This window comes from Hemicordylus capensis, chromosome 3 (assembly GCF_027244095.1).
Source record: "Hemicordylus capensis ecotype Gifberg chromosome 3, rHemCap1.1.pri, whole genome shotgun sequence".
In the NCBI taxonomy this organism is placed as follows: domain Eukaryota; kingdom Metazoa; phylum Chordata; class Lepidosauria; order Squamata; family Cordylidae; genus Hemicordylus; species Hemicordylus capensis.
The window spans coordinates 287049540-287076859 of NC_069659.1; the positions used below are offsets into that span (position 1 = coordinate 287049540).

Sequence of the window (27320 nt, forward strand, 5' to 3'; positions counted from 1 at the left end):
GATCTTAATTGTTAATTAAAGAGATGCACATTTGGGGCAGTATAGAAATATTTTAAATAAAATAAAAAAATAAAGTATGAATATATCCAGTGGGCCAGAAGCAATGGTGTCAAGGTGACACATAAATAAAGATATAAGGTCCTCTAAACATTTACATCACAAGTCAAATGTTTCAAAATTCCTCCTGCCAGCTTTTCAGAAGCCCAACAAAAAATTCATTCAGAGCTCCTTTCAAAATTTAAGGAATGCCAATGCTGCCGCAGTGGAGGAAGATCAGGCCAAAGAGAGAGACTCGCTGAATCTGGCCTGTGTAAGGACACAGTGCTACAAGCACTACTAGGTTTAATGTAAACCATTCAAAATCAGCTTAATTTTGCAATCCTGCTGCCATTATTGGAAGAACATCATAAAAACCTGCATGCAAACTCTAGCAGCACACTCACACACTTAAGTTTGCCTGCTTACCTGGAATGAAATACTGCTCTTTGGCTGTGAACAGAAATGTGCAAACAGTGTTAATCTATAGGTGTCAAACCTGAGATACTAAAGGCATGCCATTCACTACTTTTTCAGCCCTATCAGAACAAGTGCGTACGCTGCAATGCATGAAAGGCAGTGGCATCACCTATTTCACTCCAGATGCACACATAAAGAAGGGAAAGCATATATATAGCTGCCTGCTCTGAGCAGGGGGCTGGCTTAGGAGACCTCCAAGGTCCATTCCACATCTAAAACTCTGGGATTCTGTTTCAGCTCCTGAATACCTGAAGAAAAACAGGCACATGCTTTCTGTCATAAACATTAATGGGGGCAGGGGTTGGAGGGTGGAATTAACACACTTTGGCCTTTCAGTTTAAAAAAGGGTCAATCTTTTTTAGGTGGACAAATCCAACTTTGTGGTTTGAGTACAGAATAGGGTGTGATGGTTCTGTTGCAGATTAAGTCCTTCGCTAAATGCTTTTTCCTTCCCCTTTGCCACAATGGGGGCTGGAGGCTGCCTTACTGCTTATGCATGCCCGGTTTCCTTCCAATTTCCTGGGCACAGATAGCTTAAACTGGTGGGGTGTGTGTGTGTGTGTGTGTGTGTGTGTGTGTGTGTGTGTGTGTGTGTGTGTGTGTGTGTTTGTGTGTGTGTGTGTGTGTGTGTGTGTGTGTGTGTGTGTGAAATCTGGGCTAAGTCTGTGGCTGGAGAGGAGCCACTATCTTGTGGTCTGGTGCAAAAGAAATAAAAGAAGTAGCCCCATAACAGAAAGGAATGCATACGGGAGCAGCGGAATTTCTTGCTCTTGATCTGTCCAATGCGCTTGTTGGCCAGGCGGCGGGGGCTGGCACAGCGAGCGCCACTTGTCTCGATAGGATTGGCACGCAAGAAGTCCGCCAGCCACTTGAGGTTGCAGTCGCAGATAAACGGGTTCTGGGCCAGATGGCTGCAGTGGGGGAGAAACAGGAGCTGCTGAGCACACCCACTCAGGAATCTGAGTGTTGCTAGCTGATACTGGAACAACCTCTTGTGGCCATGATAGTGTTTCCTGTTGGAATAAGGCTGAATGCTCCCTTAGGCACCCTGCAGGCAAAGTGGCCCATTTCCTTATGACCTCACTTGAATGCCAGGATGTTGAGTTCTGCCCATGGACATGGACCAGTCTCTACCCTCTAGGACACACTGTCTTCCCATTGAGATGGCATGGTTTAAAACCATGGCCTTGTGAGGCATCTTGCTCTCCTTGTAGAGCTCTGACCTTATGGTCATCTCCTGCCCTCTCTCCACAACCTGGCACCCCTTCCCCTTGGGACCCTAACCCTCAAAGGACGTCCTCTGCCTTCCTCCCACAGAACCCTGCCCCCTCCCCTGAACACGTCCCCAAATAAGGCAGCACTCACAGGGTCTGGATGGCACGCAGGGTGGCAAAGGTGCCCTTGGCCAGGGTCTGGATCTTGTTGTCATAGAGCGAGAGCAGCGACAGGTTCTGCAGATCAGCAAAGGCATCTGCCCGGATGCAGTTAATCTTGTTGGCATTCAGGAGCCTGGAGTGAGGGAGCACGTCACACCATAGCAGTGTGTGTATGTGTGTGGTGATGGTGGTGGATATAGTACATAACAAAATTCACGGCCAGCACTCACAGCAAGGGATTACCTGGAGCCCACCCAAGTACCACCCAACCATTTACTAGCACAACCCAGACCTAGTTACAAGGGAGAGAATGAAATGCCCACCAGGAATGAGCATACTTTTGAGGACAGATAGGGAGAAAAAGACATTCACCATTCCCATTCCTTCCCCAGTCAGAGGTGGATAGATCTATCTAGGCTTTCACCTGGGGCTGTGCAGCCCGAGCGGGGAGAAAAGCTACAGCTACATGAGGAGGGAAGTGGAGGCTAATGCTGGAGAGGGGATGGTGACAACTGTGGAGCAGGGAAAGGGAGGTGGAGGTGGACGTGGGGCAGGCTATGTGGGAGATGGAGGGCAGGGAAAAGGCTGCTAAGCAGTAGGGGGAGCTACAGCTTCCAGAAGAGAGATAAAGGTCTGTTTTGTTGGTTCTGAGGTTTCTCTATGGTTACGCTAAAGGTTTCTAGGAACCCGAGGAGTGGTCTGGGGCCGCTGAAATCTGGATCAAAGTTGCCACACTGCCAATAGCCCCCTGCAGTGATCATGGCCAAAGGGCCCTCTAGCTCTCCCTCTCACTTGTGCTTACAGTAGTTGCAGTGCATACAGGCCCCCGAACACCCCTTTGGGCAGCTCAGTGATCTTGTTTCCATACAAGACTCTGGAAAAGAAAGAACATCAGTCCATGGATAAGTACAGTCTCTTGGTGATCTCCTCACAGGGCCTCGGCACAAGCGGCTGTCTTGGTTTAACCACCAGCCTTAGGCCCACTCTTCACAAACACAGTTGACATACATGCCTAGGGTTACCAACAGTCCCTTATTAGCAAGGACATCCCTTATTTCAGCCCCAAATTGTCTGTCCCTTATGGGTTGCCATCATCCCTTATTTTCATCTAATGGAAAGAGCCTATGGCTCAGATCAAACTAGTTATTTTCACTAATAATGAAATAATTAAATTTTCACTAACAATGAAATAATTAATGAGCTCCAACCAGGGCTGTTCTTGGGGCATAGCAAGCAGGGCGACTGCCCCGGGCCCCACTCTTTTAACCCCCATTAGAATTAACTGGAAGGAGGCCCCACACTGGCTGATTTGCCCCAGGCCCCGCACCCCACCAGGGCTCTCTAAGTACAGCCCTGGCTCTATCTCCTTTCCCTTCTCCCTCCCTATCAGAGTACTCTGTGGTTCTGATGGGCTGCAGGGTTAAGGTTGCCAACAGTCCCATATTGGGGATATTAACATTAACAGCCATCAGTGACTGGCTAACTTAGTATTATCCAGGTATCAGGATCATGAAAACCATGCAAGCAATTACTATTAGATACTGCTCATGTCTGAAACCTATTTTTACTGGATAACAATGCTTCTCTTTCTAGAAAACAAAACTACATCACACCCAGTTTGGCTAACCATGGAATAAGCAGAGGCGAAGTGGTCAAAGTTATAACTTATACCACAGTTTAAGTTGAAAGTGGTAAAAACACATACAGCACCCAGGCTCAATGTTCTCTCTAAGAGAGATTCCCAGATGTTATTGACTACAACTCCCAGAATCTTCAGCTATAATGGCTTTTGCTTGGGGATTTTGGGAGCTGTAGTCAACAACACCTGGGAATCCCTGTTAGAGGGAACACTGCTCAGGCTCCTAATTACTCCCACATAGGCCCTGCCTGGTGTCCCTTATTTGGGCAGGGGAACGTTGTCAACTCTACATACACCACATGTGGCAATATTACGTATTTGGATCATTTGTAACCTGCCCTTCAAGGTTTCCATTCTCAAAGTGGCTTCCTTAACTAACCAAAGTTTTAAAACAATTTAAAATACAGTTAAAACACAAAAGCAGCAGAGCAGTAGATGATTCACCCAATTCTTAGGTGTGAACATCAACTTTTACCAGTGTTAACTTGTAAATGGATAATTGTAGAGAGATATACTATTTAGATGTAATGTAGAGTACTTTTATATTTTAGATTAACATTGCTGAGAGGGGTTGGAATGATGCTCTGTAATACTAATACTGAAACCTTGTTGTTATGTGTATTGTACTTTGTCATTTCATAAAGGGCTAAATTCCTCTAATCTGCTGGTCACAGACCATAATAAAGATTTGATTAGATTGATTCACCCAGTTCAGCAGAGATGAAAAACAAGAGAAGAAAAGTTGAACACTTTTAAAAGCCTGCATCTGTAAAGTCTGAGGCGATATATCAAAGTAGGCACCAGGCAAATCTCCCTATACAGAGTATTCTATGAACAAAGTGTCACAACCAAAATGACCCTCTCCCCAATCACAACACATGTAAGCAGCTTCTACATCCTCGACACACCATCTTGCCATGGCAAATGTTCCACTGCTCTGTGGCAAGGGGGCTAAGAGAAAGGAGCATTGGTTACTCACCGTGAAGGCTTCTTCTTGCTGCTGGATTTGAGGACACCTCCGTGGGTTAACCTTCCCATGTGCTTCAGAGGGCAGGCCTTGTTAATTAGCTAGAGGCTTTATAAGGCCAGAGAAGGGAAACCCCTCCCAGTTCTGATCAGCCAAGACAAGATACAGAGAGAGATAAAATGTGAGGATAGGACAAAACACAGAACAGTAGATGCAGATGCCCAGATGGTTGGGTCAAGATGTCCTCAAATCCAGCAGCAAGAAGAAGCCTTTGTGATGAGTAGCCAATGCTTCTTTCTCTGCTGTTGGATGAGGACATCTCCATGGGACGTGCCACAGCTGAGAACCCCAGGTGGGAGCGTCAGAATCCACAGGGGTGGAAGAACCTGTTGCAGGACCCTTCTGCCAAATGCAGCTTGAGAGGAGCAATGCAGATCAAGCTTATATAGTGAAGGTAGATGGAGAGGTCCATGGGGCTGTCCTGCAGATTTCTGCCAGTGGTGCATTAGTAGAGAAGGCAGCAGAAGTAGCTGCTGAACTAGTAGAGTGTGTCAGGATCTTGAGAGGAGGTCACAGGTATGCCAATGTATTTGGATCCACTGACAGAACTCTCAGCTTGGATTCGCATCTGGCCGAGGTGATGGCCACTAGAAAAGCCAATTTGAACAAAAGGAAGTGTAGCGATATCAAACATACTGGTTCAAAGGGAGCAGTATGAAGGACGTGCAACACCTTATTTAAGTCCCATGAAGGAAATCTATGTACAACTGGTGGCAACTTGAGTGTAGCGCCCCTCAAAAGCATTTGAGATGCAGGTGAGATGCTCATGCCACCACTTGTCATTTAAGAGTGTTAGACCATAGGCCCATGTCCAACCAGAAGAGGAACAACTCTGGTAGTCCACAGCACTCAGCTGCCAGGCTACAATGTCAACACTAGTGGAGGAAGACCAGCCATGTGGTTTGGTAGATCTGGTCTGTGGAATCCCTCCTATTGGCAAAGATGGTGTTCAGGAATTTTGGAACACACCTGCATGTCAAGATGTTCTGTTCAGTTGCTATGTGGCAAGCCTGAACCATGCTGGGTTGAGATGTAGAACTGGACCCTGCAGAAGGACGTCCAGTGATATTGGGAAGAACCAGGGCCCCACTACTGATAGATGTAGCATGTCTGCGAACCATGGGTGACATGGCCAGTGTGGTGACACGAGAATCACTTGGGCTCCGAGTAGCTGGAGCCTGCGGAGTAGGTGGCTGAGAATCGGAATTGGTGGAAAGGCATAGAGCGGCTCCTTGGGTCAGGAGTGGACAGAGTGTTCACTACCTCTATGCCATCGCAGGAGAATTGGGAGAAGAACCTTGCGAGTTATGAGTTGGTCAGTGAGGTGAAAAGGTCCAGTTGACGATGGCCCAGGGCATATGTCAGGCTTTCAGAGCCTCTGGTGTAAGCTCCATTCCGCCAGGTGGATTTCTGTCCAGCTGAGCCAGTCTGCTTGTGTGTTCAAGGACCCACTCACATGGTGCGCAATCAGTGATGCTAGGTGCAACTCCACCCACTGAAGAAGCAGGATAGCCTCGAGGTGTAGGGATTATGATCTAGTGCTTCCTTGACAGTTCTCATGATCCTTGGCTGTGACAGGACATTGCAGTTCTGGAAAAGTGGCTAGAATGCTAATAGTGCAAGCCCAATAGCCCTGAGCTCCAGTCAATTTATGCTGTGGCTCCTTTCCTGAGCGGACCATTGTTCCTGGGAGGCAGTATGCCTCCCATCCTGACAAACTGGCATCAGTAGTCACTATGATCTTCAGTGGATCTAAGAAGACATTGTCCTGGGAGAAATGGGACTGTTGAGTCCACCATCGGAACGAATACAGGACTTGTGGAGAGATCCTGACCTTAGTCTTCTGGAATTGTGCTATTTGGTTCTGGTAAGGTAGGAGAAACCATTGAAGGGCATGGAGGTGGAAACACGCCCAGGGTACTGCATCCATGGATGACACAATCAGATCCAGAGGTTTTGCTGATGTGAGAAGAAGTGGAACCTTCTTGGAGGTTGAAATGTGTTGTATCAGTGAGGTGAGGGTCTGGATGTGTCCCAGTGGTAGAATAAGGCAGTCTTGAGAAGTGTCTATTATCACCCCCAAGTGAAGTAGACTTGTGGATGACCTTGGCATTGATAGAAAGCAGTCATTGGGAAGGGCAGTCAGTTCTATTTTGTAGTTGTGTTGTATGGTGTTTAAGACCCAGTTGTCTGACATGTTGGACTCCCAGGCATGGAAGAAGTCGGGCTCCCACGCCCAGTCATGGGGAGTCAGGAGGACTGTCTGGGTTTGGATTGTGACCCAAAGACCTGACTAAGTTGATTGGGTGTCTGTTAGTGGTGTGCTGCTTGTTCCAAAAGGAATGTTGTGGCCTATGATCCCTGTCCCATTGCCTAAAGGAGGAATGAAATGGATAGGACTAGAAGGACTTGCGTGGGGGGCTCCTGTCATCCATGCGGGGAGCAAGTGCCATCTTTTTGTCCTTTGTGTAAGGTACTGCAGCTAGGTTATTGCACGATGCAGGGTTTACTTGCCAGTGTTTGAGCCACAGCAAGTGCCTGGCTACCACTAGGGATATGCAAACTGGTTCGGGGGTTCATGGTTCGATGGTTTGGTTTGGGGGTTCGGAGTCGAACCGGGCATGGCCCAGGGCCTCGCAGAGGCCATTTGAGCATGCGTGGCGGCAGACAAAATGGCAGCCGTGCCATTTTACAGAGGCCTGAATGGGCCAAAAAGGAAGGTTTTTACAGGCCATGGCGGTGATAAACAAGGCCGGCAGGGGGAGGGGGAATCTTCACAGACACACGCACACCCAGGTACTAAAAAAAATATATTTAATTCTTTAAAAAAAAATTGCGGACTGCCCCCACCCCCGACCAAACCGAACTTGGAGGGGGTTCAATAGAGGCCAGACTGAACTGACCTGGTCAGGTTCGAGTGAAGCTCGCACTCAAACCGAACCGGGCTAGCCGGTTCCGTGCACACCCCTAGCTACCACCATGGAGGCAGCAGAACGGGATGTATAGCAACTTGAATCCAGCGTGGAATCAGCTATAAAGGCTGGTGCCTTTTGAATCTTGAATAAAGTATGTCTTTGGCATGTAATATCTGATGGGGGCGACTGGAGTAACACGTCCACCCAGAGCAGCAATGCCCTAGCCATGATAGATGCTGCTGAGGATGTGTGGATAGCTAATGAAGTCGCCTCATGCCCTTTCTTTATTTTAGCCTCAATTTTCTTTTCATTAGGGTCGCCGAGGGATCTCAATCCATCACTAGGGAGTATTGCACTGGACAGTAAAGCCACCACTGGTGCGTCAGTGGGGGCACCTGAAACATGTTTAATGCTGCCTCCGTAAGACCATGAAGTTTATTCACCAGCTGTATAGGCTTTCTATGCCCTGCTGGTACTTGCCACACTTGTATTACTGTCTCTGTAAAGGAGTCCCTTCTTCCTGCCAACAGCTCTCTAGGTCCCACCCACCTGGTGTGCTGACTGGCTGAGCCCTAGAGCTCAATAGCTTGTCAGTCAGGACAGGGTTCACTTCCAGTTAACTCTTTAGGGGGAGGGAAGGCAGATCACTACACAGAGTCACTGCCTCTATTCCTCTTTTTAGTGGCTTTTGTATGGTAGCATTGTTGCACAGACTTATCAATTGCATTCTGAAACCAGGCCTGCCAGCTTGCAGGCATTTCAGTGCAGGGGCTATAGGAGGAGGGTGGCTGGGCATTGTGGTGGAGGGAGGACATGATAGCCTCGTGCTCTTCCTCCAAGTAACCCAGAGCGGTGTACTACATACTTAAGTTTCTCCTCACAACAACCCTGTGAAGTAGGTTAGGCTGAGAGAGAAGTGACTGGCCCAGAGTCACCCAGCTAGTTTCATGGCTGAATGGGGATTTGAACTCGGGTCTCCCTGGTCCTAGTCCAGCACTCTAACCACTGGCTCTATTATCATCCGGGCACCTGGGAGCCACCGGTGCCTCCTTGTTGGCTGGGGTTGGGATGGGCCCGCTCAGAGCTCTCCTCCCACTCTGCCCCTCCGGCGATTTCGGAGGTTGTGTGGGAATATCTCCCATAGGTGTGGGCAGAGGATGCTTAGGCCAGCTGGATCAGGCATCGGACCATAGCCTAGACACTTGGAAGGCTGTGCGGGAAGCTCCAGTGGTCCAGTTGTGGCTTTGTGCCCATCAGGTGGCCTTTCTGCATTGGTGGTGTGGTCAGATGGCAAACTGGGCTCTCCTGGTGTTGACAGGTGGCTGTGGTTATTCTTTCTGGTCCTTGGAAATCCTTCTAGGAGGTCGGGGCCTTCTCCTCTGCCTCCTCCCATTTATGGCACCAACGAGGACTGGAAGGTGGCTGGCGGGCCTGCAGCTTGCAACTGGGTAAGTATGGTCTTACCCGAAGGATAGAAAAGCCAATTTTTCTTTTTCCCTTTAGGCACAAGAACATGTCTCAGTTTCCTCATTTGCCAGCGACAGTAGGGTGGGGGGGGGGAAGAGAAGGATAAAGAGGGGCCCTTAAAAAATGTTAAGAATGAGAAAAGATGCTGATTAAGAAAGCCAAACAGTAGAAGAAGGCAACAAAGGAAAGGAAAGAGGGAAAATGCAGAAGAGATAGGCTTGGCTGAGAGCTGGTGTCTGTCTCTGGAGCGAAGGAGGACTGGAAGACCTGGGAGGCTTTTTGTTTCCCTGGACTTATAAAGCCTCTAGTTAATTAACTTAAGCCCTGCCCTCTGGATCACGTGGGAAAGTTAAGGAGATGTTCTCATCCACAGAGATGTCCTCCTCCAGCAGCAGAGAACAGGGGTATAGCAGGGTTGGAGTGGACCCTGGGATAAAAAGTGAAGATGGGCCCTGGGCCACCCCACATCTTCTCCCCACAATTGGCAACATGTCTTTGCTGCAGAAGAACTGAAAGGACGTGGTGAGACACAAAACATTCTCAGCACGCCTCTTCTCTCACGCTTATGCAAATATTACACAGTCCCCATGCATACAGACACTTTAAGAAACATTTTTAACAGATACAGTATATACCTAATACCTCATATATTCATACACATACAACAATACTTGGGGGAGAGCAAAGAGCAAGCTGTCACCCAATTGGTGGGTCTCCCTCCTTTAGGTGCCCGGGGACACTGGTCCTCTCGCCTTCTTCAAGTATAGCCATGCCCCTGCAAGAGACAGCCCACCTTTTCCCTCCAGTTCTGCAGGTGGAGGCTGAAGCTGGCTGTTCTGGCACTGGACAGTTGAAGCACCCCAAGTACCTTTCATGTCCAGTACCAGAAGAAGTCCCAGTTTCTCACTCCGGCTCCAAATGTTGAGACTGGCCATTCTGGGACTGGATGGCCAAGGAACTCTAAGCATATAACAAACCATCAGCTCTATAAGAGACCACTAGAACTCTGAGGGAATTTTATTGTTTTGCCTTGTTTTACTATTACACCACCTTGAGTGTATTGGCAGAAGGGTGGAATATAAATGCAGCAAACAGACAGAAAGACAAAGAGACAGATCCCTTCTCAAGGCAGGGGCACCAGGAGAAGGTTCCAAAAGAGGTTCTTAGCATTCCCAGGGCAGTCGGTGGTCTCTCAGATACCTTAGACCAAGCCAGGGAGGGCTTTAAAAATAAGCACCAGCACAATGAATGGTGATGGAAACAGACTGGCAACCAATGCAGCTTATATCAGCACCAGCTCACATTCTCTCTCCCCGCCCCCTTCCAAGCATCACACTTCTCTGCTTTGTCTCTGGACAAGTTTGGTACTGGAGGGAAGAGGCAGCAGGAGAGAGAGAGAGTAAGGGATAGTGCAGCAGAGGAGAGGCTAGGTGATGCTGCCAGAGGCATGCTCATGGCGCCTTGCGTTCTACAAATGGTCAGCAGTGGCACCGTGCAAGAGGCCCATGCAAGAGGGAAGAGTTGTGGGAGGCGTCTGGGCCAGGGGAGGTGGGGCCAGTGAGGGGCAGGTGCAATGGGAGAAAAGGGTGGTGGCAGCAAATTGAGGCAGGGGTGGCAGCAGAAGACAGGCAAGGTGATGCCTGTGGCGGAGAGCAGGTCACCTACTGTTGCCACCTACTGGCACATTTGCCGCCTGAGGCCACCTCCTCACCTGGCCTCATGGGGGAGTCACTTTTGTTAAACACAGCTGGGCAGGTACAATTGCTTGTGCAGAATGGCTCGCCACAGGGTTGCAGTGGCAGTGATTCCAACCACTGCATTGCAAGCTTCCCCCTCCCTCAAAAAAAGATGACGGAGGCCATGTGGTTGAAATCACCACCACTACATACAGGGAACTGCATCACACAAACACTTGCTGTGTAGAGCTATGCCTACCAAGCTGCATTTCAAGAGAAAACCACAACACACACTGCACTCAGGTACTGGGCCAGATTAATTCCCTGGAGCACTAGAACTGGAACAGAATGGAATCTTTAATACAGTCATCAACCAGACAGAGAATAGAACTGAACAAACAAACAAAACACAGAAACCCAACATTATGAAAAACATCTGGGAGTTAGGGAGAGGCCAGACACCATAATGGTCCAGGGGGCTGTGAGTTGGGATTGGCATACTGAGGAGGCCCAGATCTGGCATAGCAGGGACACTGGGAACAACAACTGAGCCACTGGTGAGGCTATGAAAAGAGAACACTGTAATGCAGCTCACAAGTAGCATTTGAACCTCCCCACCCTGAAGGCAAACATCTCCCAAGCTTGCTTTCACTGGGGCTACTCACAGAGAATTGAGTGAGCGCAGGCCTTGGAAGGCATCAGGTGCAATTTCCGAGATCTGGTTATTGCTCAGGTCTCTGAAAGGCAAAGACATCATTGAAACACACAAACACACACGGAAGTGGACAAATGCAAACCCTGAACCTACACGGCTCATCTGTTCCCTGGAGTTGCCTATCCAGCTCTGTGTTCTTTATGGAGCCTGACTAAGGCACCACTCTCATTTCATGCCAGGACTGAGGTGCAGAGGCACGTCCATAGATCCAGCTCCATGCTTCCCAGAGAACACCTTGCAATGCAGTCCTTGCTGGTTCAACCCCTCCCCACCCCATCTTTATCCATGAGGTCTATGTTCTTTGATACAACCTTGACTTTCTCCTGAAAAACAGGAGAAAGGGGAAGTCAAGGACTGTGTCAGTGGGAGTGAGGGAGCTGAAGGAATCAATTCTGAGAATTTTCCAGCAAAAAAGGGCCCATGGAATGCTTAAGAGGAGTACCATTAATATGTGATCAGAAAGGCACCTCAGGGTCCTTTGCATCAGGCCTGTAAACAGCCTCAATAAATTTTGGGGGTGGATTGCAGAAGTCAGGGAAGGCAGTTTATAAAATGTTCAGTGAAAACAGTCAGTGAGGTTGGGGAGAAGATAATTTTTTGGTGTGGCAGGTACACACCATGCCACCAGCTGGCTACGGGCCTGCTTTGCATCGGTGGGAGGTTTTCCTGGCACGAGCCACTCCAGGAGAGGGATCACAATGTCTTCAGCGAAGGGGCACAGAACTGAAGTTCAACAGAGAATTCTTGGACTGACTCCTGAGAGAGGCAGACAGCCTGCCTACTACTCTGAGTCTCGTAACAGGGAATGGCCCTCCTGAGATGCATCCCAAAGGGTTGACAGTGCACTTGCCATTAGTACACAGAACATGGGAGGCAATTCCAGCAACAGTGCATTTGCCATGTGCTCCTGCAAAGTCCAGACGCGTGAGTGGATTTTTCCATGACAGTTGTGGGCAGCAGAGGAGCCATTTGGGATCTTAGGGAATGAAGGGAATCTCCCTTTGAATCCAAGGTTCTTTCCCTTCCTTCCCTCTCCCATTCCTTGTACATCAAATACGTGTCCCCATCCTGAGATGTGCCTGTGGACCCACCTTCCTGCTCATGAGGTAGGGCACAGCTGGTCAAAGAGTGAAAGTCCCAGAAACATGACTCTGCCACTCCATTTACCTTCTCTCCATCCCACCCACATCCCCAGTTAAGTAATGCGTCCAGAAGAGCAAAAGATAAAAGCTCGCAAGAAGGACAGAAGAGCATGGGCTAAGTCAAGGGAGGGAGTGATGGAGAGAAGCAGATATGGTCCACACGCAGACACTCACATCCTACGTAGTTTTTTGTATGATGAGAAGGCTCCAGGTGGGATGGACTTGATGCCATTCAGTTCCAAGCGTCTGAATGAGAAATAGAGGAGAAAGAAAATCATCGTGGGCACAGCTGTATGAACAAATGAAATCCAGCTTCTTTTAGCAGGGAAGCTACAGAAAGCAGGCTAGGAGCACCTGTATTGGAGAGGGGAGATACCTTGTATCTTTAAACATTAAGCAAAGGTCTTCATGACCAAGTAGATGTGCTGAAAATGTGGACTGAGCACATCCAGGCATGATTCGATATTTGGTTATGTGGAGTACAAGATTTTAAAGACCTCTTTTAATGCATATGTAAGTAAAAACAAATAAAATCAAGATCTTACAACCCTGAGCAAACGTGTTTCGGTGCTAAAACATCATTGTCAATGCTCTGTCTCAAACAGCTGGAAATTCTTGAGCTTAAATACATTTAACATCAAAATGCATTTGCTCAGGCTTGTAATATTTTGATTTTATTTGTTTTACTTACATATGCATTAAAAGAGGTCTTTAAAATCTTGTCAAGAGTAAGGGAGAAGGCATATATCATCACCACTATATTGTCTTATGCTGAGTACATCACATCATCACATGCATGTCCAGCTTACAACTCAGCCTACTCAACTTATGGTGCCATTGCTACATCCACAGTGCACAATCACATGGTCAAACATCAAGCTACTTCCTTCATGTGCTGAACTTGCACACATTTGGGGAGGGTTGTAGCTCAGTCGCATGTACGTGCTTTGTATGCAGAAGGTTCCAGGTTCAATCCCTAGCATAGGAACATAGGAAGCAGCCATAGACTGAGTCAGACCATTGGCCTATCTGGCTCAGTATTGTCTACACAGACGGGCAGAGGCTTTTCCAAGGTTGCAGGCAGGAGTCTCTCTCAGCCCTATCTTGGAGAAGCCAGGGAGGGAACTTGGAACCTTTTGCATGCAAGCATGCAGATGCTCTTCACAGAGTGGCCCCATCCCCTAAGGGGAACATCTTATAGTACTCAAGTCTTCTCCCATTGAAATACAAACCAGGGTGGAACCTGCTTAGCAAAGGGGACAATTCATGCTTGCTACCACAAGCCTAGCTCTCCTCCCATCTCCCAGTAGGGTTAAGCAGGACAGACACCGAAGCCCCGGATTGCTGCTGTGAGCCAAGCAGTGGAGACAGTACTGAGCTAGATGGGCCAATGGACTGACTCAATATAAGGCAGTTTGAAATATCCATATATGTTCACAGAGCTGTTCAGCCCACATTCCAAACGTGTCAGTTAGCATGTAAGCTCATATATGGAAGTTGCACATGAAACGGCCACATGTTGGCCACTATAGATCACTCACCACAATAGCTGTCTGCACAGGCAGCAGTTCAAGTACAGTGGAAAACAGTGTAGATCAAGGGATTCCCCCCCACCATCACAAATCTTAGATCTGCATGGCATATTGTAGCACATAAATGACTTACTGCAAGGACTACAGTCGACAAAAATGGACAGGGGTCTGTTGTCCACAACACCTCATGATACAATAGAGGAGAACTGGTCTTGTGGTAGCAAGCATGACTTGTCCCCTTAGCTAAGCAGGGTCCGCCCTGGTTGCATTTGAACTGGAGACGTGATGTGTGAGCACTGTAAGATATTCCCCTCAGGAGATGGAGCTGCTCTGGGAAGAGGAGAAGGTTCCAAGTTCCCTCCCTGGCATCTCCAAGATAGGGCTGAGAGAGACTCCTGCCTGCAGCCTTGGAGAAGCCACTGCCAGTCTGTGAAGACAATTCTGAGCTAGATAGACCAGTGGTCTGACTCAGTATATGGCAGCTTCCTACGTTCCTATGTCCTAAATGTGTTAACAAGATTCCTTTTCGTTTGCTTGCTTGCTGCAACAGACTCATATCTGTCTCTCTGGAAGTGGTTACTGTACAGAAGCAGCCATGATTGGGAACCATTTAAAGTAGTTCCCATGTGGCTGCTGCCCTGTATGACTAACCTATGACCTTGAGATCAAGAGAATTAATGGTTGGTTCAAACAAGCACATTGTGACTTTTGCAATTACCCTGCACTTGGGAGCTCCAAGGGATAGTGGCTGACATGTCCCACAGCGTGAAATGGGCAGTGCCAGACCTGCCCCCGCAGGGCTCTAAAACATGCAGCCATGCTGCTATGCAGGAGAGCAGTACTGGCAGTGCAGCCTCTTGTGCAATTGCATGCTACACGGGATTCCCCTTGGGAATGATGCAGATTCGGCACAATGTGCAATCACACGAGGCAGCAGCCCCAGTGCAGTCTTCTTGTGCAGTAGTGTGGCTGCATGTTTCAGAGCCCCACAGAGTGGAGGGAGGTCTGGAGCTGCCTGTGTTATGCTGTGGGGCATGCAAGCTCCTATTTTCCACAGGAGTCCAATTCGCTACTGACTGTGACACCAAGCAAAGTCTCTGGCCTTTTGCCAAGCAAAGACTTTAACTTTTGACAAGCAAGGTTCACCACAGGATGGGAAGAAATGGCTTTCTGGGTGGAATAGTTTCCCTCCCTCCCTGTCTTTGGAAGATCTCCGATCCTTGCAATGCAAGACAGTCACTGAAGCAACTGGCAAAAACGAGAGTGGCCTCTGTACTGAGTTGAGAGTTGCTCCGTGGTGCTCCTTCGACAAAATCCATAAGATCCCCGGTCCATTGCCAACTGAATCCATTCCAGGCAATGGAGACATGCAGCACACATGCAGAGTGGATCTGACTAGAAAGGTCCCACTGCTCAGGCCACACCAAGCCCCTTCCTACCCACTGTGACCCCACTCACATCTCAGTCATGGTCTCAGGCAAGTTGGCAGGGATGGCCGTCAGCCCCTTGCCGCGACAGTCCACGATGCCATTGCTGCAGGTGCACATGGCAGGACAGGAGCCAGATGAAAAACTGCAGATCTGGGCCCTGGAAGCATCGTTCTGACCTGCAGAAACACAGGAGGGTGGTAGACACTTAGTGCCCCTCCCTGACCTCCCTGCTCCTTCCTTGTGGAAAATGATAGTCTGGGGAAACAGGGGTTCACCTATGGGTGAAGGTACTGATGAGCACATGGACATGTTTTTTGATTTGAAGTGAGGCTAGGTGGTATCTGTCATGCACTGACTTGGAATCGCAGTATCCAACCACCTCCCTTCCTCTGATCCTGTTCATAGGCTGTGGAAGCGGCCTCGGAAGTTAATTGTCACCTTATTCTTCTACCAGCTGTCAGCCAGTGCGAAGGCCCAACAGTATCGTTCCAGCTCTCTGGCTTTCAGTCATGAAGAAAAAACCTTTGCACCGCTCTTTGCCTCCTTCCCCAAGCTCACAAGATGGAAGCTAAGCCAGGGATCTGCCACAGCATGGCACAGAAGTGTGTTCCTGCTTAAAGACAGCAGTTAGAATGTATTCTAAACACTGGCACTGCCTCCTCTCAGCTTCCCATACCTCAATCCCAGCAGGTTTTTGAAGTGTGGCAACAAACACATGCATGCAGGCATTCAATCTAGCAGAACAGAATTGTTACAGCAGAGAATTATTCAAGTCAGTAAAGACGAAAGATGGAGTGTGCACCTTGGGATGGAGAGTGAAAGTATATAAGCTGAAAGTATATAAAATGGTAAAGGAAGGGGCACATGTACCATTCTGTATATGGTGATGAGACCAACTGTGAAACAGAGCAAGTTGTGGGTGGGGAGGAGCTAGGGGGCACCCTTCAGACTGCACCTTCCTGCACCATTAGTCTGGCACTTGCACACTGCTAGAAATGAACATGCAAGAGAAAAGAAGTCCCTTCAAAGAGCAAATTCTCCTATGCAGACTCTACTGTCATGCAAATTCTCCTATGCAGACTCTACTGTGGTATGAAAAAAGGCAGAGAGAGGCACGAGAAAGATGCTGAGATCAACATGTTGCACTGAAAGGGTGTGTGTGTGTGCTGGGGGCACCCAAGGCCTCCTGACTATGGCAAGTTTGCACACTGGTCCCCATGTTTATTTGCCTTGGATCTGGGGGACAGGAAGGGCCGGCTCCTTGTGGTTCTGGGGATGTGAGAAGCAGAGCTGGCAGGAAAACCCATCCCCACTCCCCTGGCACGCACTGCACTGGCACCCTGCTAATGTTGCTGACCTGAGCAGCTGAATTCGTTCTTCTGGATCTCTGCAACATTGAGGCCACGCAGGGGAGCAGGGCCAGCACACTGTGTGAAGAGCCCAATGGTGGGTCGTTGGCGCAGCCACTGGGAGAGCCAGCCCAAGTGGCAATCGCAGAACAGCTGGTTGGAGTGCAAGCGGCTTCAGTGGGGCGGCCAGGGGAGAAGGTTGGGGAGAAAAAGAAACAGAAACGCATCAACCGCTGTCTCCTTATCGTTCGCTCTTGACACTCCTACCTTATGGATCCAGTCCTAGGAAATAGGGTAGGCCTAGTACAGGGGTTCTGCACTTTGGATCCAGTGTTCCCTGTAACAGGAATTCTCAGATGCTGTTGACTACAACTCCCACAATCCCCAGCCAAAGGCCACTGCAGCTGAGGATGCTGGGGTTTTTAGTCAACAACATCTGGGGATCTTTGTTACAGGGAACACTGCTTGGGACTCCAGATGTTGGATCACAACCCCCATCATCCCCAGCCACAATGGTCTTCTACCAACATCTGGGCACCCAAGGTTGAGGACATGAGTTTGAGTGGAGGTGTGGGGACACTTCCTGAGAAGGAGATTCTGGTGGCACAAGGGTTGCAGCATTGGGGCTGGGTCTTAATACACTGCATCCTTGGGGCTAAGTGGCTATCACCCCAATTCCACCCGCTCCCCACCTTCCTTCCCATACAAAGCCCCATTGACTTAGTAAATCAAGTTGCAGCCCTTTTGCCTTTAGAAGAGATCTGCCTACATCTGCTTAGGGCTCCAAGTATGCAGGACCCTGGCACAGTGTCGGGCACTCCTCACCGTGAGAACATTCATGCCAGGAAGGCAGACCTGGCAGGGCCTGAAAATGTCACTAAGCGTTGCCACCAGAACCCCTTACAGAATGGCTTCCAACCCACCATGCCCTATGAAATACCCAGGTTATTCTCTTCTAACACTCCGCCTCCCCCCACTGCCCCTCGAGCTACTTCTGAATGTGCTCACAAGGTGCGCAATTTGGGCATGTGGTTGAAGCTGGAAATGGGGATGGTGCTGATGTTGTTGTTGTTCAGGGTCCTGCAGGGAAAAAGAAGAAGAAGAACATCAGTGAATGTCCGAGACAAGCATGTTGCCCTTTCATCTGACTGTGTGTGCCTGCCTACACACACACACACACACACACACACACACACACACACACACACACGCACACGCACACACACACGCAGAGTGAGACACGGCACCTTCTCAGATGGGCAGCAATAATCTTTCTTCATCTTACTCAGTGAAACCACCTTCAGCATGCAGTAGCAGGCAAGAGAAGGAGCACATTCCCAGAATTCTGTGCACAAGCTCAGTTCCAGCACAACTCAACAAGGGGAGATCCAAGGGGGCAAAAGCTCAATTCAGACAGCTGTACAGATGTACAACCCAGACAGCTGCACAGATGTCTGTACACTCATTCAAGTGTTTGTATGAATGACTGCACCTGTGTTTTCATTGTCGAGTGTTGAACATAACGTGTGAATGGGCCTAGAGAGACAGCCGAGGGCACTCCATGGCTACTACAAAAGCAGCTTCACTGGTTAGTAGGCAGGCTGGCTTCCCTAGGACTGCATGCCTGCTACTCTTCATTGTAAAGTCTCAGTGAAGACAATCCTCTATAATAAAAGCCTTGAGCGTGATCCCGTGTCCTTTTCCGGCCCGTGTCTTTCTCGGCTGTTCTGGGAATGCGCAGAGCGCATGCCCAGAACGTCCGAGAAAGATACGGCCACAGGGACATGGGCGGCCATGTTGGACGGAAGGCCGGAGGCGGTGGCCGCGGCGGGGTGACTGGCCCCGATGGTGGCGGCAGTGGCCACAAGGAGACTGGGCCCGCTGGCGACGTTGGCCGCGGCGGGAGGACTGAGCCTGCTGGCGGTGGCGGCCGCCGCGGGAAGCCCAGAGGCAGTGGCCGTGGAACCGGACCGGCCGTGGGAAGGGTAAGGGAGCCCTGAGGTCGTGGGGGGCCTGAGGTGGGAGGCCTGAGGTGGCGGGGGGCCTGGCCCCAGCTGAAGGAGGTGGTGGGCCCGGGTGGGAGGAGGCAGCGGTTGAGGGCGCAGACTAGCGCCCGTTAAATTAACGGGCTGAAAAATACTTGTACTGAATAAGATGAACCAATGTTCTGATTCAGTAGAAGGCAGCCTGAGATATTCATGCACAAAAACTGTGCCAAGAGGTAAACAGACAATCTGAAAACTACATGGACTTGAGTGCACAGATAATGTGGCCTGTCTGCTTTTCTGGAGAGATGGAACTCTAGCTGGCCCCTGTGTGTCAAGTACAGAGAAGGGAATCTCAAAGCATATGCTTTCAGTGAAGGCAGTTCACTGAGTATGCATGTTGCCCACAAATGAACGTGGTTCGGAACAGCATGGAGAAAAGGACAAGGCTATTTGCATCACCAATTCTTACACTAGAATATATTTGCGGGGTGAGGGTGGGAGAGAGCACCAGCCTCTTCACACACATTTAGTGCACTGTTTCCCTCTGCAAACTTAACTACATCATGCCTCTGTACCAGGCCTCCAGCAACTGAGCGGTCTACTACCACAGTCAACGCTTCCCACCCTCAACAAAAGGCAGAGCTGTTCACAGACTTTCTGACCAGCCCGCTGGCACAGACCTCCTGCAGGGCCCTCCCGGGGACACTTACAAAACCTCCAGGCCACGGAGAGCACGGAAGGCTCCTTCCTCAATGCAACTGATGTGGTTCTTGTCCAGTTGCCTGTGTGATGGAGAAGAAGATTCAAAATGAATACACCCATTCTCACTGATGGCTACATTGGCTCTCACCAATCTGGGCACACTGAATGCAAAGAGAAGGGATGTGAGGCCACTATGGGTCAGGAGCTAGGAACATTGCAGAACTGGAAGGGTCAGTGGAGATGGGGTAGGGTGGGGTGTGGAGGAAAATGATTCTGGGTCCAACAATCCCTGTTGGCATTGCATGAAGTATGTGATCCCACTACCCTTATCCCACTAATGCTAGCTGTTGTGGGATTTTTGTGGGATCTTCTTCCCCATCGGGAAGTTGTTCTGGCCATTAAGAGATCATTGTGAATATATGAAACAACAACAACAAGCTCTATGTCCTTAGCCTGTCCTGACAGCCTAAGTAACTTACAAATTCTTGAGGTCAGTAGCTCCACGAAATGCCTTCCGGGGCACAGCCTGAAGGAGATTCTCACTCAGGTCCCTGCAGATGAGAAGTTTGAGAGAAGAATCTGTTAATGAAGAGGCCGGGAAAGGGTTGGCAAGGTGGTGGGCATCAGTGTATGAGAACTAGCAGGGGTTACTCAGTGGCGCTTCGGAAATACTCTGCTCATTGCTTAGAGGAACAAACATCTTTCCTATTACTTTGCTGTCATTTAATACAGATGGTGCAGCATGAGACACTGTTATTTCACCAAACATCATCCATGGTAACAATACAGCCAAGAACCCTGTATTCTGTGCCCCATTTGCAAGATGAAGAGCCATCTTAAAGAACTGCAGTTCAAGCTTCAATCTTTCTCAAAGCAGCAACATGAGAAAATGGATGTTCATTTAGATACAACAAACAATTAAATGTCCTGTTATCATCCTCAAATGTCCTGTTATCATCCTTTTTAAGATGAGGTGAAAAGAAGAGTTATGTGGCAAAAACACTAAGCCATTTTTAAACTAGCAAGGAGGTACCCTGAACCAACCAAGAGGATGCATTTTGGTCTCTGGGACCTCACTTAACTTAACCTCTCGCTGACCTTCCTCCAGCGCTTCTCTTCCCACCATGACATGTCCAGTTCCCAGCTGGACTCTGCACTTCACAGGGGTCATGAAGGGACATGGGGAATTAAGGCAATAGTTGGTGTGCTCTTTCCCATCTCTAGGAGCAGAGCATTCCCAGAACATACTTGTCTGTAGACTCTGTCAACTTATTAACAAGGACATTTGGCAGGTCTGTAAGTGGTTCCTGCCTGGAAGCTTAAAGACCACAACCAGTAGTGGGCTAATTACTCTGCTGCCATTCTAACTGCAACGTGTTAGAATGAATCAACCCCATGGCTGATAGGTGAGTGAAGCAGTGTTCTCTCTAAGGCTTGCGCACATGCGCATGCTCACAAGTTTTTTGATGTCCATTTAGTTAATTCTAGATCCTGATCAGGTTGAATCAGGAAGGCACCACTCTGAATGCACGTGCACATACACTGTCTTGATACTGCTGCCCAGAACAAAACTCATTCCACACAGAGATGAAAAAAATTAGAGAGAACACTTGGCCAGAACCTAAGGGGTATACTCGTGAGTCAAATGGTCCGTAACCTAAAATTTGGCTTTTAAAAAGCCAATCTGGCAATCTGGCAATCCTCAGTGAAGTGCCTTGTGGATTTCTATATCATTGGATTACAAACACACAAACAACTGCTCCATGGTCTTCACAACACTTTTTCAGAACAACAAATACAGTCTAAGAGAGCAGAATGATTAAAATCAATCCTAGCCAGCAGGGGGCAGCAGAGGCTTTTTCTTTGTTGATTTGTGTCACCTGTTCCTTCATCCCCTTATCCTGTCCTCTTAAACCAAAACCTCTCAGGCAGAACAGCGACTCTTTGTTCAGAACTGATATATAGCACATAGCGTTCAGTGAGTATCTCCTGGTTTCTTCTTCTTCTTCACACTTTCTGTTAAAAAAACCAATCTCTCCTGCTAAGCGTTATCATTGAAAAGTCTCAGTTATTTATAACGAGCGTTCAACACTACTTCAAATTGGATCAATGTGTCGCAGCAGGAGGTTGCTGTGCAGCCACTGCTCAAAGAAACAAGTTTATCTCAAAGGACTCTCACTGGAAGTATCTTCCTTCAGCCACTCGAAAACTCAGTATCCACAAGCCCAGGAGAGCTGGTCTTGTGGTAGCAAGCATGGGTTATCCCCTTTGCTAAGCAGGGTCTGCCCTAGATTGCATTTGAATGGGAGACTACATGAGAGCACTGTAAGATATTCCCCTTAGAGGATGGTGCCACTCTGGGAAGAGCATCTGCCTGCTTGCATGCAGTAGGTTCCATGTTCCCTCCATGGCATCTCCAAGATCGGGCTGAGAGACACTCCTGCCTGCAACCTTGGAGAAGCCGCAGCCAGTCTCGGTCAGTGTTCTCCCAGAATTCCCAGCTGTAATGGCTTTTGCTTGGGGAATCTGGGAGTTGTAGTTAACAACATCTGGGAATCCCTGTTAGAGGGAACACCGGTCTGGGTAGACAATACTGAGCTAGATGGACCAATGGTCTGACTTGGTATAAAGCAGCTTCCTTCTATTGCTTTCAAAAATACTCTGACATTATGTCCAAGGCAGTGTACATATATTGCTACATAATGACAAACAAGATACTGGAAGTCAAGAAAAGCCTAACTTGGTGGAATTTTATCTCTGTTCCCCTCTCACATTTCTGTATTATTAGTTTTCCCTGTTTGAAGACCTTTGCTAATCAGAACAGCTACACAAAATAACAAAGGTCTTTACTCTGAACAACCTTTTTCTTCTTGACAAAACCATTTTCCCCTGAAACTCAAGGTGCTCTGCTTCTCCTTTTCGATCTATACCACTTTAACAACAAAGAAATAGGGCTGCTTGAGTGTAATTTTCTCTATACTTCCCTTAGAAAATTAAGAATGAAGGAAACCAATTCTCAGTCGGCCCTTAATTGTAAGACTATTCACTGCACCTATCAATTTGAAAAGAAATTCAATAATCCAAAAAGCTTAATTTCCATGCTATATAAGCTGTACAGACTTTGTACAGTTTGGTATATGACGATGGCTTTAGAAATGAGGCTCTATGCAACCACACCTTGCTTTGAACAGAGATGCATCAGGCAGAAATTCATCAGGGGCACCTCTAGGAAATGATTAGAGAAACTCCACCTGCCCATTTATATCTGGTTGCTGATGTTCCTAAGGAAATTTAGGTGATCCCACTTAGTGGTTACAGGACCTCCCAGCACCAAATGTGAAATGAAAGGTTCTTATTTACTCATTACCAACATTACTCTTGGTCTAATGCAAAAGCAGATTCTCTCCCTACATTCACATAATTCTATAGAACATCGACAAAGCATTTTTTGGTATCAACCACTAAAAATTTAAAAGCAATCCCCCAAAACTCAGGGAAACGGAAAACAAGTGTGTGTCTTATAAAGGGAAATATCACAACATGCCAACTGGGAAGTCTTCGGTTACGTAGTCAAAAACTGCCTCCACGAGCATTCCATTGTGAAAATGTCAAAACACAACTAATTTCCCCCTCAAAATAAGAGACTGGGGGTTCTAGAAATCTTCTGAAATTTTGAAAATGCCTTTAAAACCACAGATATTCCAAAATTAGGAATTCCTAGTACTTCACCCTGAAAAAATCAGAATTTCAAATTTTAGAATAGATTCTACTAGACATTTCAAACCTTCCTAAACCATTTTTGCTGAAAATGGATAGGCTGAGGTGTTCTCCTGGTGTCCACCACCGTAGAATCTGTTGCTCAAGGCTATTCACCTTTGGATAAAAGGTGTCTCCAACACAGGGGCGGCCCTTCCATGAGGCAGGGTGAGGCGGTTGCCTCAGGAGCAGGTGTAGGATGAGGCACAGTGGGCCCCTGTCACGATGGGTATTACCCCACCATCCAGTATCACTGCCCTGCCTCCCTTTATTGCTGCACACTATTCATGTCCCCTTCCTGATGGGTCATACATTTCCTTCCCCATCCAATCTGAGCTAGGAATGCCCATCACTGGCATAGTCTGAGAGTGCTCAAGTGTTACCACCAGAGCCTCGGTAGCATGGCCTGAGAATGCTGAGCACCCACCCACAGATGAAGGAAACAGCACATTGTCCTTTGACTCAGGCAGCAAAATGCCTTGAGCCACCACTCTTCCAAAGTCTGGTCTATCCAAAAAGGCAGGCAATCTTCCAAAGTCTGGTCTATCCAAAAAGGCAGGCAATCTGTTGCATGGATGTGAAACCACAGTGGGGTATGGAATAGAGCAAGCATCAACCTCTGTGCCTTTGGAGAGTTCATATCCCCTCTTTCCTCCAGGGAGGCAGCTTCCCTGGAGAAGAGAGGAGAAAGGATGGTGAAAACCTTTCTCTGTTCTCTCCTTGTACAGACCTGCTTTCATTCAGTATCCTGGTAAGTCCAAGGAACATTAAAGTGCCAGTTTCCCAGACATGAATTGCTCCGGTCTTGATGAATAACAGCTTGCAGAAACAGCTCAGTCTGGCTTTAGAACGGTCTGACTATTACTTCCTCCATCCAGCCATCCATTCATGCCGAGTCTGATAAATTGAGATCCCAAGACAAGCAGCTTTATTACAGAATGAGAGATCATCACCTAGTGAGTGAAAAAGTAGTGGAGCATACAGCCAGTATGTGCTCAACTCAGGAGGCTTTGAATAAGGTCCATTCTGGTTATATTGTAGAATAATGCAATCGATCTCTGAACCTTCCATACATCTTTGCACTCCTGTGCTTTTTTGTCATCCGACTTTTAACTAAATGTAATTGCAACACCAAGTTATATATAAAGTTCGTAAAATCCCTAAATTCATTTTTATTGTTCAGTGTCAGTAGGGTAATGTTGCTGTAATATTATTAAGTAAATCCTACTACCTGGGCAAAGAGGCACCTTTCAAAGTGGTGATTCTCTTATATTTAACAAGGGGAGAGCAACTGGTCCTATTCAATCCCAGCACAGCACCCTGCTGGTGGCTATGTTTCTTTTTAGATTGTGAGCCTTCTATTATCTGAGAGTTTTTTCACTAAAAAGTGATATATAAATAAATAGTAATAAGTCTGTCAGCTCACTGGGCTATATTTTTGTTCTCCATCATTTCTTGTTTTCTCTTCTCACTCTTGCAGCTGATTTTCTCTGCCTGCTTTGTCTTCTCTTCTTCGTTGCCATGGGCTGAGGCACGGCAGAAGGGCTCCTATACCATCTTAATCTGAAGCGCTCCAGGTGTCCAGCCCCACTTCTTTCCTAGAGGCACCATAAAGGACCTGCTTGCTTTGGAATGGGAAAGGTAGGTTGCTGCTTTGGGGCAGATTCTGGTGGATTCCAATCTTGGGATATTAGGAAGGGTGCATTCCTCTGGTGGGAGAAGAGAAGGGATAAAAGACCCAGGCGTTGGGCTGCTTCAAGGAACAGAATGGCCCATCATCCAGCCTGTGTTGTTGTTGTTAAAATATGTACATGTTGCTTTTCAATAAACAGTTCTCAAAGTGATTTATAGCAAAACGTATGAGAAAATGGTTCCCTACCCCAAAAGGACTCACACTTGTATCAACTCCTTGAAGGAGTCATTAGAAAGAATAGAGTATATTTTGGAGAACTGCTATGATTTTGTGCTGTACTGTTGTAGTTAGACACCTCTATTACTTGCTGTAGGTTTTACTGCTTATTTTAAGTTTTGATAATTAAGAACTATTTCTAATACTTAAAAATTGATGTATTTTTGAACTGATTTTTTAATTGTTCTGAAAGGCGGTGTTTCTCCCTTTGTATTGAACTCTGAAGGAACTGTTTGATACATTGATAATAACGTTTTTCCTGTGCATTACTTTGTAATTTCATTTGTTGTGAGTTGCTTTGGCACAATTTTGTAGAAAAATTGTAGCATACAAATACATTTGATTGATAACTGAACCAGTAAAATCATAGGGGGCCACTTTGCCCAGTAAAGATGTTACTCTTCCTTACCAATCTTCTTTAGAATAAGTCGCACCATACATATCTCTCACTCAAACACTCATTTAAAACAGGCATGACAAAACTCTAGACCAGAGCAAGTTGACCATGTTTTCAGTGTTAGCTGTTATTTCACTCCATTGTCAACCATCCATGGCAGTGGAGAGCCTGTGAACACCCAATCCTCTTTTGGCTTTGCCCAGATCACCAGTCCCAGTGGGCTCTGGACAGGAATCACTTGGAGAGCATTTGCTGGAATTGGTACCTTGGCTAAGACAGCAAGCAAGGCCTCTCAGTGTGGGATCCGGGCCCAGCCCTCAGTAAGGAACTGAAGCCAAACTGCCTGACATCCAGAGGACATGGCTTTCCCAGTGGGGAGCCTACTCATGCAGACAAGCCAGGCACTTAATCTCCTGCCCTACGGGCCAGGCTGAGCCTGGTGCAGGCAGGGGGTGCAGTGGTATTACTAGGCTCTCATTCTCTTGGCTAATCCCAACTTCACACTTTAACCTGATTGAGGCGTGTCTGGCGTGCCAGTTTCTCGTGCTGTTTGAGGGGATTAGGGCTGGGCTCAGCAGGGCGGTAATTGCTTCCTACTGCTCCAGACCAGCTCCCCCAGCCCACAGCCATGCCATGGAACAAAACCATTTCCCTGGCCCAGCTGCCAGCAGGGAGCCAATCAAACTGTGGTGCAAAAGTCCCTTCTTAGAGTCCGTCCCCCCCATCCATCCATATCACTGGCAATGGTCTGAGGTCTATGTGGCCACAAGCTGCAGGATGCATCACTGTGCACATATACTACTCAGATTTGACATGTCATGGTAACATAGTTGTATTAGCTCCTTCTCTGTGAAAATGTTGGGGTTCAGGAGGGACAAGCAGCCCAAATATACCAGGAAAGTGGCATGGGCGTCATAGAGCACCATCCCTTTACCTCACCTTTTCTCTGCCTCAGCCACCACAGCTCCTGCATGTACTTCCTTTGCTAACATGTGAGGTTATCATATGGATCTGTCACCTGCCTCCAAACGAAGTGGAATTTTATCCATGGAAATGGATGCTACAATAGAACTGTCCATCTTTGAGATGCCACAAGACTATTTGTTGTTTTTGCCCCAACAGTAACATGGCTACCCTTCTGGAAGCTGATAATATAAAAGATACCATGTTTAGCTGTATGAAGTGGAAATCCTTCAACCTAATGAAGAAACTAGCCCAGAAATATAATCTCTCTATCCAATTACATATAGCAGGATATCATACCTAGGGGACTTACACCTGCATGTATGCTCGGGCTTGCTCTCTCTCTCTCTCTCTCTCTCTCTCTCTCTCTCTCTCTCTCTCTCTCTCTCTCTCTGAAAAAGCATGCAGGTATAGAGCAGTTCCTTAGGTACACATACACAATATACTGTAAATGCTCTTTACCTAGAGAGTAAGTGCATTCTCTCTCTCTCTCTCTCTCTCTCTCTCACTCATTCACACACACACACACACACACACACACACACACACACACACACACCTGCCAACTGAGGATAACATTTCATGCCTCTGATGAAGTGAACTGTAACCCACTAAAGCTTATGCTACAATAAACCTTTCCATCTTTAAGGTTGTGGGAGACTATTCAGGATTTTTTGCTACAAGCGTAACACAGCCAAGAGATTGCATTCCTAAAGTTCAGCTTCTGAACCAGAGAGCCATGGTGAGCTTGTGTTTGATTGTGTCCTCCCCGCCACACACACACTCACAGACCCATCTCCCTCTCCCTCCAGACATCACCT

At 47.7% G+C, this 27320-nt stretch overlaps 1 protein-coding gene across 4 annotated transcripts in view; it reads right to left on the bottom strand.

Moving 5' to 3' along the window:
• Positions 1 to 27320, bottom strand: part of SLIT1 (slit guidance ligand 1) — a 178975-nt gene that overhangs the window by 41762 nt on the left and 109893 nt on the right. For all 4 annotated transcript variants that reach the window (XM_053310010.1, XM_053310009.1, XM_053310011.1 and 1 more), the window contains 11 exons: positions 19954 to 20025; positions 19483 to 19554; positions 17793 to 17864; positions 16793 to 16956; positions 15464 to 15611; positions 12648 to 12719; positions 11282 to 11353; positions 2695 to 2766; positions 1882 to 2025; positions 1264 to 1427; positions 466 to 489 (listed from right to left, as the gene is read on the bottom strand). In XM_053310010.1, the coding sequence (XP_053165985.1) occupies positions 466 to 489; positions 1264 to 1427; positions 1882 to 2025; positions 2695 to 2766; positions 11282 to 11353; positions 12648 to 12719; positions 15464 to 15611; positions 16793 to 16956; positions 17793 to 17864; positions 19483 to 19554; positions 19954 to 20025 (1076 nt within the window). The remainder of the gene's footprint in view (positions 1 to 465; positions 490 to 1263; positions 1428 to 1881; positions 2026 to 2694; positions 2767 to 11281; positions 11354 to 12647; positions 12720 to 15463; positions 15612 to 16792; positions 16957 to 17792; positions 17865 to 19482; positions 19555 to 19953; positions 20026 to 27320) is intronic.